Genomic DNA, 13,023 nt, shown 5'->3' with positions numbered 1-13,023 from the left:
ATAGTTTTTTCGACCAAACTGTTTATATTTATTTGTATATGTTTGCCTTCAACTATTCATCTGGTCTTTAATGCATATGAGAGAGAGAGATTTTAGCTTCATATAATGATGAATATCTCATTCAAAATTGAAGAATTAGCGAGATCTTTCTCTGATATCACGCATATATCATGTTTCAAATGCATTAGGCATATATGTGTTGATATCATTTCTTAGTAATATATAATATCAACTGAGAAAAATGGTTTTGAGATTTAGCCTTAAATTCCCAATTGATCGAAATTGAGAGTGTGTCAAACCGATTACAGTCCAATTTCTGAGGAAAAAAATAGTGAAATGTAAGGAATTATCGCATATAGTTTTCCGCCTTAGATCTTTGCCCCATGATTTTACACATATTATAAAACAATAAAATCAATTTGTTTCTCAATAGTATGATTTAGATTAAGATCAAATTATAAAAATTGATAAATTCAAAAGAATGCATGGTAAGTTTTTACTCTCTAGAATATATCAATTGTACTCATGAGCTGTATAGTATTCGAATTATCCTTATTCCAAATCAATGTTCAACAAAAGGAATTGAAATAGTTTTTATAGTAAACCAGCCCCATGAGTCTGAGATTGGGCAAAGAATAGTGTTCTTTCTCATTGTGTCCACTAATCTTAAAAGCTAAGAGTAAGTGTCAAAAAATTTATGCAGGTCCCAAAAGAAGAGGAAGAATTTTTAAGAGTTGTTGTTATAGGGGACTCAGCTGTTGGCAAAACATCTATCATTTCGAAACTAGTATGCGGCGAATTCTCTGAATCAGAAAAAACTACAGTTGGCGCGATGTTTGTGTTATATACTATAAAATTAGACGAAGGCGATGTTCAAATACAGTTATGGGATACAGCTGGACAAGAAAGGTTTAGATCTCTAGGTCCACTTTATTATAGAAATGCAAAATGCGGATTAATTGTATTCGATTTTACTAAAATAGACACATTTTTAAATTTAGATACATGGATTAATGCATTTACTTCGGTGGCAGGATCCGATGTCTCTGTTGTAATTGTAAGAAATAAATTTGATTTAGTTTCAGATAGACAAGTTTCAGATTTAGATATACAAGCTTTCCTCGAAACACATAACTACCCATTCTTTGCTACTTCAGCCACAGATAATGAAAGTATCCAACAGCTTTTCAAGCGAGTTGGTTTAGAATTATACAAAAAGAGAGTATCACTCATGAATGCTAATGAACTTAATTCAAAATTACAAGAAAAAACAAAATATTCTTGTTGTTAGATATATGTTATTTTTGTTTTGTTATAACTATGTAAATAGTTCTATTTAATACTATACTTGTGATTTAAAGTTAATTCAGTAAAATGATTTTAATTTTTTGTGATTTGTGTTTTCAAGCTTAAATATAATAAAGATATAACAAGTAATAAAATGTAACTATACTCTTATGTTTAAAAATAAAGATTAAATGAAATATAATAAAATTTACAAACAAAATAAGATTCTAAAGGAGCTTGAGGGCAATAGGTGATGAACCAGGACTGCTATATTCTTCAAGATCGTCAAGGTAACTGCTGTTCAAGTCAAATTTGATTGAATGATCAATCAACCACTTTGGTTGTGCAAAAACAAGGTTATTCTTCTTTTCCGCATCGAGAGGCTTAAATATATGAAATTGAATCTCTTCAATATCACTAATATACATTATCGCTGCGTTATTTCCTTTTCCACAGTAGTCTGTATTACTAAATATTGCAGTACAGATATTGTAACCTTGAAATGGATAATTGTATCCAGAATTACAAAACTCATGAGATCTAATTAGTCTACTCAGGTTATTTCTATGAAGAAAGGCCTTCAATGCACTTTCATTAAAGAAACATTCCAATCCTCTATTATTTGCCACAAAATTTGGACAGTTATCCAATGGATCACTCCAAAGGATATCACAAGGTATGGTTTGAGAAGAAATCTCTGTTGGTTTTTGTAGAAGTGCTAAGTCACTTATATAATTCATCTCTTTTGATATGCCACCATGAACACAAAATATGGAATCTGCAATAATTGCAGCTAAAGGTAGTTTGTAGAATAAGCGAACGAAGTTTCCGAACAATGTTAAGCTATATGAGCTTTGAATCTCATAGAAAAATCCGTAGTTCATTGATACTTTCCTTGTTTCATGATTGCCTCTGAGCAAGTAGATATGATTAGGGTAAAGAATCTTCAAAGATATTAAATATGCAAGTACTTCAACTCCGTTATTGCCTCGGTCTACATAGTCACCAAGGAAAAGGTATTTAGAATCTGGAGGATAGCCAGATATCTCAAAAATTCTTAATAGATCAACGATGTTTCCATGTATATCACCAACTACATTAATATCAGATGGTAAAGTAAGAACTATTGACTCGCTGTTGAAGATAGGAATTACGGTGTCTATTAATTTCTCAAGATCTGATGATGAAAATATCTCTTTAAACTTACTTATATCTCTTATATAATATATAATCGACTGAATTATCCTCTGTGGCAGAGAATCATCCTGTTTCATCCAATTATATAATAATTCTAAACGAGCATGAGGAATTTCCTCAGTGTTTTCAATCAAAATTTCCCATTTATTGGATTTTTAATAAGATAAATCAAATTGAACAAGCATTACAGGCATTTTGGCAAAATATCAAATCAAAATACAATGAAAAACTAAATCTCAAATTTGAGATTTGAAAATAGATTGGTGTAAACTAATAAAATTAATATTTACATCGAAACATATCGGAAATTCTTTGAAATTTTGCATTAAATAATTGGATAATTTGAGATGTATTACAATATTGATCAAAAACTCATCTGTTTAAGAATAGATTGGAACCTATTAATAGAAACCTCCATATTAGAATGGTTTCATCATAATAGACAAAATGAAAGTTAATTCATCAAAATTTTGCTTTTAATATTGTTTTCAGATGAGCTCAATGAATAAATATGTTACTATTACATATAAATATTATAGTGAAACGTCATGATGTGATTGATGTCTCTCAACAACAAGTATTTCAGATTCAAATTTGATAAGATGTGACAAAAGAAGATGAAGATTTCTTCATTCAAACTCTTATCTGTGATAATTTTACTCGATGTGTTGTAAACAGAAATTCATCAAAAGTGACACCTCAGAAAAGCTAAAATATTGAATTTTTGGAACTTTTGATAGAGCACGTTTTTAAATATTAATTAAAGTAAATGTATATTTTGTAAAGATTCTTTTTAATAAAAAAATAAAATTTTGAAGAAGAACACAAAATCTTCTGAAAAATAATATCACATAAACTCATATATATTTTCTATATATATAACTATTTTATATAAAAATCAAATTCAATGATCTTAAAAGCGAAGGATAAACCTCAAAATTTACGAATATAATGAGTGGGAATATAATGCTTATCTATCATAAAACCATATGAAATATCAATTTTTGCTTTACGCCTAATTTTTGACGACAATTAGCAAAAAATGTTAAATGTTAACACTCAGTCCATTTGAATATGAAAAATAAAATTGACTTTGATTAAATGTTTTTATTTATCATGCAATTCTTCTTGCGACCAAAGATTTGAATAAAAGTTCAAAAAATAAGATAGCTTAAAAAATAATATACGGTAGTGTTTACTAATAGATGAATAGTATATAAATTCTATTAAAATGGATTTGATCAAAAAAAATATAAAACCAAAAATAATTGTTATAATTTAAATGAAGAAGTAATTTAAAACGATTTTATTTATGATCAAATTTTATATATTTTTTTGGATCAAATCCATTTTAATAGAATTTATATACTATTCATCTATTAGTAAACACTACCGTATATTATTTTTTAAGCTATCTTATTTTTTGAACTTTTATTCAAATCTTTGGTCGCAAGAAGAATTGCATGATAAATAAAAACATTTAATCAAAGTCAATTTTATTTTTCATATTCAAATGGATGAGTGTTAACATTTAACAGTTTTTTGCTAATTGTCGTCAAAAATTAGGCGTAAAGCAAAAATTGATATTTCATATGGTTTTATGATAGATAAGCATTATATTCCCACTCATTATATTCGTAAATTTTGAGGTTTATCCTTCGCTTTTAAGATCATTGAATTTGATTTTTTATATAAAATAGTTATATATTAGAAAATAATATGAGTTTATGTGATATTATTTTTCAGAAGATTTCATTCTATATGCCTATGAAAAGTACTCTCAAAACTAACTTTTTCCTAATTATAATTAAATCTAGAATATTGTATTATGCTTAGTATTATTTCATTTTTCTCATTCAATTTAGAATTTACAAATGTCAAAAAATTGAGAGCTGTTACTTTTGATGAATTTCTGTTTATTACAGATGAAGTTATCAATGTGTTTCAATTTCACATGGCTAAATATAAAAAAAAGTTGAGAAAAAATTAATTCAGAGCTGACCAGCCAAAACTGACAAACCATGGAAGAGAAGGAAGTTGGAAATCATTTTATCTCCACTTACTACAACACTCTTGCATTCCAACCAGAAGAAATTGTCAAGTTCTATGATAGTGAAGCAACAATTTGGCGTTCAACGATGGAATCTCCCATCGGAAAGAAATTAGCTGATGCCAACGACGATTTACTGATCAAGATTCCAACAGGCTGCGAAGTTGTTGTCACAGGTTACAGTGTTCTTCCTTTGAACGGTCAAATTTTAGTAAATACAAATGGTTTCATCTTAAATGACAATGATACAGAGTTATTCAGCCAGTCATTTGTTCTTGTTGAAAAATCAAAGCGTTACTTCATTATTGCTGATTCATTTTCAAAGAACAACGCCCAGCAAGCAGTAAATACAACAGCTCAGACATTTGTTGCCCAGAAAGTAGAAAAACCAAAGAGACAGAATAAGCCTAACCAGTATAACAAATAAAAATTTTATTAGCGAATTTTGGCATTATTTGATGATTTCAAAATTTCAGTAAACTTTATTTTTGTCAAGATTATATTACGAAATATCTTTATTATTTTACCTACTGAGTAATAAATCCAAGATTTGATAAAATTTTCAAAAAATCTTCATTTTCATATAAATTATAATGAGCAAATCTATATACTTACCTCAAGCAAATTAAAATATCTACCAATCAATTCAAAATTCCTTGATATTGAAATTTTATTTCTAATTTTTTCATTTTTTGATATGATGTCAGTTGAGGATAGTGATTTTACAAGAATTTAAAACTATAGGTCTTATGTGAAATGCATTTTTGAAGAAATGTTTTTTGAATACGATTTTTCTATTGATTTTACGAGCTTTTGGTAAGTAAAAATGATTGTTTTGTTTGTTTCACAAGTTATTCAAAGCAAATCTCTAATTGGCAGATCATTACGATTTCTCTTTTTTTGTTTCACTCTTTGAATTTTCAAAATTTCAATTTTTCAAAGGTGACAGATTTTGAAGTCCTCAATTTTTGATCATTTCTCGTTATCATTGAATGGAGTTTTCAATGAAGAACCTCCGTTTCCACTGCTAATAGATCAGCGAGACTTCATTATTGCACAGATTCCAGGTTTCGAAAAAATCGATTATTTTTTAATTGATCTTCTCAGAAGGGATTCACCAGAAATGCGTCTGATAATTGAAATATACTGTTGGCAGCGAGACTTCCTCTCCCACATAAAATTTGCAAGAACTGAAATAGTTGAAAAAGTTTCTCCGAGATACGACTATATGAAAATGAAATTATCACCAATTTTACAGAGTTTAGAATCACTACACATTTTACTATTCAATTCTCTATCAAGAATTCTTTCAAACCCAATAACAGAATATTATCCTTTTTTTAACGAAATAATTCATTCAGTTAACGTTATACCTGTTCACCAGCAATACATAAACCTTTTTATTGACCTCGAACCCCTTATTCAGAACTTTTCTCTCAATAATCCTGATATAACTTTAGATGGCCGACCCGCAATTACTGTTTTACGTGAACCATTCAACTTTGTATCCCAAATGTCTGTATTTATGAAAAAAGCTCTTATGTTTGTCCCATCAAATCGAAGAAATGAACTTGCTCAGTATTCCACGAATTGCAGGAACATATTGATGTCAGCGGACTCTGTACCACTACTGGAAGGTATATCTAGAAACTTCCTTATCGAGCCATTTCCTATTGTTGAACCAGGAAGAAGATTCATTAAACAGGGAAACTGTCTCAAGCATTGCAGAAAAGATGTTACAGAACGTGTTCTTATACTATTCTCGGACTTCCTAGTATACGCGCAGCCTCATGGAGGCAAATGGCTGGCTCCTGCTGCATATGATTTGACAAGAATGAGGGTTCAAAAGCCATTTACAGATATGTTTTGTATATCTGCCTATACACCTAAGAAATCCTTCATTCTTGAGTTCAAAACTGATGAAGAAGCAAATAATTGGTTGGTCACCATACAAAACGCCATAGATACGGCCAACTTCGGTGAAACAATTGAGTTTGATGCAGCTCCAATCTGGATGCCAGACAATTACTCTCAAAAATGCGTAATTTGTCACCAAGAACACACATTCTTCGTCAGACGTCACCATTGTCGCGCATGTGGCATCGTTGCATGCGCAAACTGCATGAAATACAAGGCTATTGTTAAAGGAATTTCAAACTCTCCTGTAAGAGTTTGCGTGAATTGTTATAAGAAACTGACAAATAACAAAACAAGCGATAATTGATTTTGTCACTTGTTTTATTTATATCTATCTATTTTTTATATTCATCCTAGCTTTTTTTAAAAAAAAATTTATATGTATAATTTAAAATTTTCGAATTTAATATACTGAATAATTACCCCTTTTTGAGGCCAATATGCCATGTATATTCTAATCATTGACTAGTCCAAATTTATAAACTTTTTTTGAGTAGTTTATCTATCGTCGCCAGTGCGCACTTATCATAAGTGTGGTGTCACCATTTCTAGCCTTAAAAAAGGACTCGTGTATGAGGATTGAGATATATGCTTCTAAATAGAAATATATACAAATATGGACTATAATGTATATAAAATGAAATTATGAAGAATTTTTATTGAACAATGTTAGAATACAAGCTATCCAAGAATGTAGGAACAAAGAACGTAACAAAGAATAAGAATCAATATGTGTTTGGTTATCCATGTCAAGATAATCAATATGATTGTAGTCCCTATACAGTGTATCTTAAACCAGGTTCATATCTTTTCGAAACATGGGGCTCAAGAGGTGATTTTCAAAATTGGTCTGAAAACCCATCGATCCCTGGATTTGGCGGATATACTTCAGGAATGCTAACTATAGAAAATCCACTTATTGTTTACCTATATATAGGTTCAATTTCTTTTTTCAATTCGATCTTGGAGTATACAGGAAAACTGTACCTATTTGGCGGCGGATCATCTGATGTCCGTCTGTATGCTAATGAATCATTTGATTGGTACAATCCTCTCTCACTCCGTTCAAGAATAATGGTTTCAGGTGGCGGAGGAAGTGCAGAATGGCAAGGGTCAGCAGGAGGTCATGCCGGTGGACTTATTGGTGGCACAGGACAATCAGATTGTTCAATGGCAGGATATTCATGTTCAGAATCACGATCCGGAGGTGGAACACAAACTTCAGGAGGATCTGCTGCACCAACTGTTGTTTCTCCAACCAACAAGTTGTTGACTGGATATCCAGGATTATTTGGAATGTCACAATTAGACTATAGTTCAAATGATATGGGAGGAATTGGAGGAAATGGATATTATAGTGGTGCATCTGTGAATTATACAGGTTCTGGTGGTGGAGGAAGTTCTTTCATCTCAGGATATGAAGGATGTATTGCTCTGAATAGTTCGATCGATGAAACACCAAGTCCAACAAATTCTCCAATCCACTATTCAGGCATTTTCTTCACAAATCCAATCATGATCGAAGGCAATAAGAACATGCCTCTTTATTATAGTCCCACATCACGTGGCATTGGCAACAAAGGTCGAGGTGCCATTCGCATCACAATTCTATTATCCAAAGCATGTTCTTGTTATAATTATTGTTTGTATTCTCAATTTCGATATATTTTATATCTTGGATTTATTGATTGCTTATAAAAAAGCTAATATAATTAATGTGAAATATGCATAATGAGAACTATAATTTTCTGACATCCTCTCAATTATATATATTCTTTGCTTGATGGCCCGATTTTCTAATGCAAAGAGTTAACTCTTTTCAATGTGTATGCTTTTTATACTATTTTGTAATTAGAATGACGAGAAACCAAGATGAAGTATTATTTGAAATGACACATTTGACTATAATTCAACGAATATAAGAGAAAATTCCATATTCAAAATATTTTTCACACTTTTTCTGAGGATCTGCAATCCGATAAAAAATGTGAAAACATATTTTATAAGCCCGTAAAAAGTATCAAACCTATTGTTATATATACTAATTTTGACAAATATATAAATTATTATGATTACAACAAATAAAAACAAATTACCCCAATGAGAAAAATAATTGAGCATTCCATAACTATTTGCATAAATATAAAAAATTTACATGATTATTATAACTTGAATCATCAGCAACGATGATGAAAATATATTTGTATAGAATAAGCAATTCCGTGTTATTATATTACCAATACAATTTTTTACAGATTGTATGGAAAGCTTTGCGTTAGTGAACAAATTTTCCAAGAATAACTTACTCGTATTTTCAACTTTGATTCCGCAATTCAATTTTGAACATCCTTTGAAAGCATTTGCTCCGACATCTTTTACGCATATTGGTATATTAATCCATGTCAAACTAGAACAGCTTTCAAATGCACTTGTAGAAATATACGAAATTGAATCCGAAGGAATAAATATTGAAACTAAATTTGTACATGAAAGGAAGGCTCCTTCATTAATGAAGCGAGTATCACCAGGTAGTGAGAATGAGGTTACTTCAGATGCAGGTGGGAATAGAACTAAAGAATCTAGATTATATGTAAATAGAGCTCCAGTCATAACTCTATAACTGTTTGAAAAGCTACTTATTTTTTTGAGCCTCATACATCCTCTGAATGCTCCAATTCCAATACTTGTCAAAGCGCTATTTTCTGGGATATTGATCTCTTCTAAATAAAGACAGTCTGCAAATGAATCTATTCCTATTGATGTTAATGTCTGGGGAAATGTGATATTAGTAACTCCACTATTTCTAACAGCCATATCAGAAATTTTCTTGAGATTCAGTGGGAGTATAAGTATTGAAAGGGAAGCAGTATCTTGGATAGATTTTAAACCGAGATTATCAAAATTTACACATTTTGATAAATCAAACTTTTTTACAATAGTTTCTGAGAAAGATTCAACTCCAATAAACTTCAGTGAATTTCCATTTATTACTACACTTTCTAGTTTTGTACATTTTTTAAATGCATAATCATTAATTCTTGTAAGTGTAGAAGGGAGTTCAATATTCAATAAATTTGTGCATGCTGAAAAAGTCCATTCAAAAATTTCTGGAATAGATGATGATAGGGTTATGGACTTAAGATTGTAACATCCATAAAATGCATGTGATCCCAAATATTGAGCTTTATTAATTGTGATGCTTTCAAGTCTAACACAGTTAAAAAATGCGTGTGGTTCAATTGTCACTATAGTGGAAGGTAGATCCACAAATTGAAGATATGCAATTGCTGAATGCAGCATTTTTTATTGATTTCAACATTGAATCACCCGGAAATGTTATTTTTGATATTTTATCTCTTCCATCAAATACAGAACTTGTTATTGTTTGTATCGAGTTTAATATTACAAATTCTTTTTCAACATTCTCTCCTATATATCCATTAATCGTTTGATTACTTTTATCAATAATTAAGAGTTGGGAATCAATATATAAATTGGAATTAGGGCCAAATTTTAATTTAGTAGTTTTTGGAAATGCATTTCCGGCAAGATAAGTAATATTATCTGGTAGTGTGACTTCAGAAAGTTTCCAACATCTAACAAAGCAACTTGTTTCTATTCTTTTAATAGAATCTGGAAAATTTATTGAAGTTATTAATGCCTCTTGAAAAGTATATGCGTCTAAAATCGTAAGGCTTTCAGAAAGTCTTACCGAAGCAAGATTCGGGCATGAAGCAAAAGCATTGTATCCTATACTGGTAACAGAATTCGGAATAAAAACATCTTGAATTTTCGACTTATAGAAAGCATAAGCTCCAATTTCTTTGAGTGAATCTGGAAACTGGACATGAGAAATCGATGTGCTGCCAAATAATGCATACTCAATTCTATTAACACCATTTGGAAAAACTGCTGTTCCTGTCATTCTTAATGGGTATCCAAGTGAAATTGAACCATCTATTGTTAAGATCATATTATTTTCAATTTTGAAGTTATTATTTCCTGAACTTACTGTTATACTATCAAGAAAGGCATATTCGAAGCATCCTTTTTCAATAGTATTTACTAACGCTGGAATATTAAACATTCTAATTAATGTGTTAGCTAACATATTATAACCCAAAGAGGAAATTTTAGAGTTGCTTGGAATGATAATTGTATCCATAAAATAATTATTATAAAAGCATCTTTTAGGTATAGTTGTAAGAGATGCAGGAATTTCAATTCTTGATAGATTAGAATTCATAAAAACATCAATTCCAAGTGTTGTTAGTGATTCTGGAAGTAAGATACTGGATAACGAAGAACATCCATAAAATGCTTGTTCACCTATTGATGTCAGATGATTACATTTAGAAATATCAATATTTTGGATTTTTTCACAAAGGTAAAAAGCAAAATTTTGAATGCTTTGTAGTAGTGAATTTTCTTCAAAAGAAAATGATTTAAGAGTTGATTTACATGCAATAAATGCATAGGAACTTGATGTTTCACCTCTACTATATTTTGTTTGAGCATATTCAATTTACAACCATTAATGGAAGAATGTTGTTTTCTTCAACAATTATTCAATAGTTTGCTTTGCATTCTAATTTAATTATTCAAATACTAGTTTAAGGTGGCCTTTTGCGCTGAATCATATTTATTAACAAAGAATTGTGGGGTAATTTTGGTAAACATTTTAGTTAATAGTATTCCATGGCTTAATATGTTTACAATTAGTTCACTCATAGACACCAAAATTAACTCATTCCAGAGCATTAATTATTGAAATTCTTTCAAGTGCGGAAATTAAAAACAGCTGTTTGAGTACTTTCTGAAACTCTGTTCGTCATTGTACACTAAATTTTTTTTGCCTATTTTTTTAACCAATAAAAAACTTTGCATTTGTTAAACATTAGAAATAAGATTTGGAATAATTACTTTTATTAATGATTATGATTATATGATTTCAACGGCATATATAAGATTTAGATAACCAAAGCCTTTAATTGACATTTGTTTCATGTGAACGAAGGATTCTAACCAATTTTTTATATTTATTTTGTGATGCAATATTAAGAGGTGTCTTCCCATTTCTGTCTTTTTCGTTGATATTTGCACCATGTGAAATAATAAGTTTGACTATTTCTATATTATTATTTATTGCTGCGCAATGAAGAGCGGTTTCTCCATTCTCATTTTTTTCATTGATATTTGCACCATGCGAAATAAGGAGCTCAACTATTTCTTTACTATTATTATATCTTGCTGCAATATGAAGAGCGGTTTCTCCATATTTATCTTTTTCATTGATATTTACACCATGTGAAATAAGGAGCTCAACTATTTCTTTACTATTATTATATCTTGCTGCAATATGAAGAGCGGTTTCTCCATATTTATCTTTTTCATTGATATTTACACCATGTGAAATAAGGAGTTCAGCTGTTTTTTCACTATTGTTATATGCTGTTTGATGAAGAGTGGTTTCTCCATTCTCATTTTTTCATTGATATTTACACCTTGTGAAATAAGGAGTTCAGCTGTTTTTTCACAATTATTATATGCTGCAATATGAAGAGCGGTTTCTCCATTCTCATTTTTTTCATTGATATTTACACCTTGTGAAATAAGGAGTTCATCTGTTTTTTCACAATTATTATATGCTGCAATATGAAGAGCGGTTTTTCCATCCTTATCTTTTTCATGGATATTTGCACCATGTGAAATAAGGAATTCTGCTGCTTCTTTACTATTTTTATTTGCTGCGGAATGAAGGGCGGTTGTACCACGATCATTTTTTCTGTTGATTTCTGCACCGTGTGAAAGAAGAAGTTCAACTAATTCTATATAATTTTTATCTGCTGCAATTTGAAGAATTGTTTTCCCGTAATGATCTATTGCGTTAATATTTGCACCATGTGAAAGAAGGAGTTCAACTAATTCTATACTATTTGCATCTGTGGCAATATGTAGAGCAGTATTTCCATATTTATCTTTTGTGTTGATTTCTGCACCGTGTGAAAGAAGAAACTCTGCTATTTCTATATTATTATATTCTGTGGCAATATGAAGAGCTGTATTTCCATTAATAGATACTTCTCTTTCGTTGACATTTGCACCATGTAAAAGAAGAACTTCTGCCGTTTCTATACTATTATTTTATGCTGCAATATGAAGAGCGGTGTTCAAACTATTATCTTTTTCATTGATATTTGCACAATGTAAAAGAAGATATTCCGCTACTTCACTACAATTATATTGTGCAGCAATATGAAGAGCTGTGTTTCCGCGATTATCTTTTTCATTGATGTTTGCATCATGTGAAAGAAAGTATTTGCAAAAAGATGGAATATTAAAAATCTGTGAATAAACAAAGCATTTGTTTAAATCATTAGTTTGATCGAAATAAACTAAAAATGCATCAAGATTATTATAAAATACACAATCAGAAATATTGATTTCTAAGTTGTACTCATTCATCAAGAATGTAACAAAATCAATGTTGTGTGAAATCATTGCATATTTCATGCATTCTTCATCTGGTATTTGATATTTCAAACATTCACTCATGATTTCTGGATTTCCTC

At 30.1% G+C, this 13,023-nt stretch overlaps 8 protein-coding genes across 8 annotated transcripts, besides 2 other annotated features; 4 read left to right on the top strand and 4 right to left on the bottom strand.

The window, feature by feature from the left end:
• Positions 1 to 697: 697 nt before the first annotated feature.
• On the top strand, positions 698 to 1,408 carry TVAGG3_0438390 (GTPase protein; the record flags this gene model as incomplete). Its single annotated transcript, XM_001328250.1, has 1 exon — positions 698 to 1,291. The coding sequence occupies one exon, from the start codon at positions 698 to 700 to the stop codon at positions 1,289 to 1,291; it is 594 nt and encodes a 197-aa protein (XP_001328285.1).
• A 106-nt stretch (positions 1,409 to 1,514) lies between these two features.
• On the bottom strand, positions 1,515 to 2,561 carry TVAGG3_0438380 (phosphoprotein phosphatase protein; the record flags this gene model as incomplete). Its single annotated transcript, XM_001328251.1, has 1 exon — positions 1,515 to 2,561. One exon carries the CDS (start codon positions 2,559 to 2,561, stop codon positions 1,515 to 1,517), a length of 1,047 nt encoding a protein of 348 aa, XP_001328286.1.
• A 589-nt stretch (positions 2,562 to 3,150) lies between these two features.
• Positions 3,151 to 3,188: a mobile genetic element.
• Positions 3,189 to 4,369: 1,181 nt separating this feature from the next.
• Positions 4,370 to 4,406: a mobile genetic element.
• Positions 4,407 to 4,488: 82 nt separating this feature from the next.
• TVAGG3_0438350 (nuclear transport factor 2 (NTF2) family) lies at positions 4,489 to 5,219 on the top strand (the record flags this gene model as incomplete). The annotated part of the gene is made up of 1 exon (XM_001328252.2): positions 4,506 to 4,961. The coding sequence occupies one exon, from the start codon at positions 4,506 to 4,508 to the stop codon at positions 4,959 to 4,961; it is 456 nt and encodes a 151-aa protein (XP_001328287.1).
• A 261-nt stretch (positions 5,220 to 5,480) lies between these two features.
• On the top strand, positions 5,481 to 6,835 carry TVAGG3_0438340 (lipid binding; the record flags this gene model as incomplete). The annotated part of the gene is made up of 1 exon (XM_001328253.1): positions 5,658 to 6,758. One exon carries the CDS (start codon positions 5,658 to 5,660, stop codon positions 6,756 to 6,758), a length of 1,101 nt encoding a protein of 366 aa, XP_001328288.1.
• Positions 6,836 to 7,117: 282 nt separating this feature from the next.
• TVAGG3_0438330 (glycine-rich protein family) lies at positions 7,118 to 8,149 on the top strand (the record flags this gene model as incomplete). The annotated part of the gene is made up of 1 exon (XM_001328254.1): positions 7,118 to 8,149. The coding sequence occupies one exon, from the start codon at positions 7,118 to 7,120 to the stop codon at positions 8,147 to 8,149; it is 1,032 nt and encodes a 343-aa protein (XP_001328289.1).
• A 453-nt stretch (positions 8,150 to 8,602) lies between these two features.
• TVAGG3_0438320 (ribonuclease inhibitor domain-containing protein) lies at positions 8,603 to 9,265 on the bottom strand (the record flags this gene model as incomplete). The annotated part of the gene is made up of 1 exon (XM_001328255.1): positions 8,603 to 9,265. The coding sequence occupies one exon, from the start codon at positions 9,263 to 9,265 to the stop codon at positions 8,603 to 8,605; it is 663 nt and encodes a 220-aa protein (XP_001328290.1).
• A 421-nt stretch (positions 9,266 to 9,686) lies between these two features.
• TVAGG3_0438310 (ribonuclease inhibitor domain-containing protein) lies at positions 9,687 to 10,616 on the bottom strand (the record flags this gene model as incomplete). Its single annotated transcript, XM_001328256.1, has 1 exon — positions 9,687 to 10,616. One exon carries the CDS (start codon positions 10,614 to 10,616, stop codon positions 9,687 to 9,689), a length of 930 nt encoding a protein of 309 aa, XP_001328291.1.
• Positions 10,617 to 12,595: 1,979 nt separating this feature from the next.
• Positions 12,596 to 13,006, bottom strand: TVAGG3_0438300 (protein ubiquitination; the record flags this gene model as incomplete). The annotated part of the gene is made up of 1 exon (XM_001328257.1): positions 12,596 to 13,006. The coding sequence occupies one exon, from the start codon at positions 13,004 to 13,006 to the stop codon at positions 12,596 to 12,598; it is 411 nt and encodes a 136-aa protein (XP_001328292.1).
• Positions 13,007 to 13,023: the final 17 nt, after the last annotated feature.

This window comes from Trichomonas vaginalis, chromosome V (genome assembly GCF_026262505.1).
Source record: "Trichomonas vaginalis G3 chromosome V, whole genome shotgun sequence".
NCBI lineage: Eukaryota > Parabasalia > Trichomonadida > Trichomonadidae > Trichomonas > Trichomonas vaginalis.
This window is presented reverse-complemented; position numbering and strand designations above follow the sequence as displayed.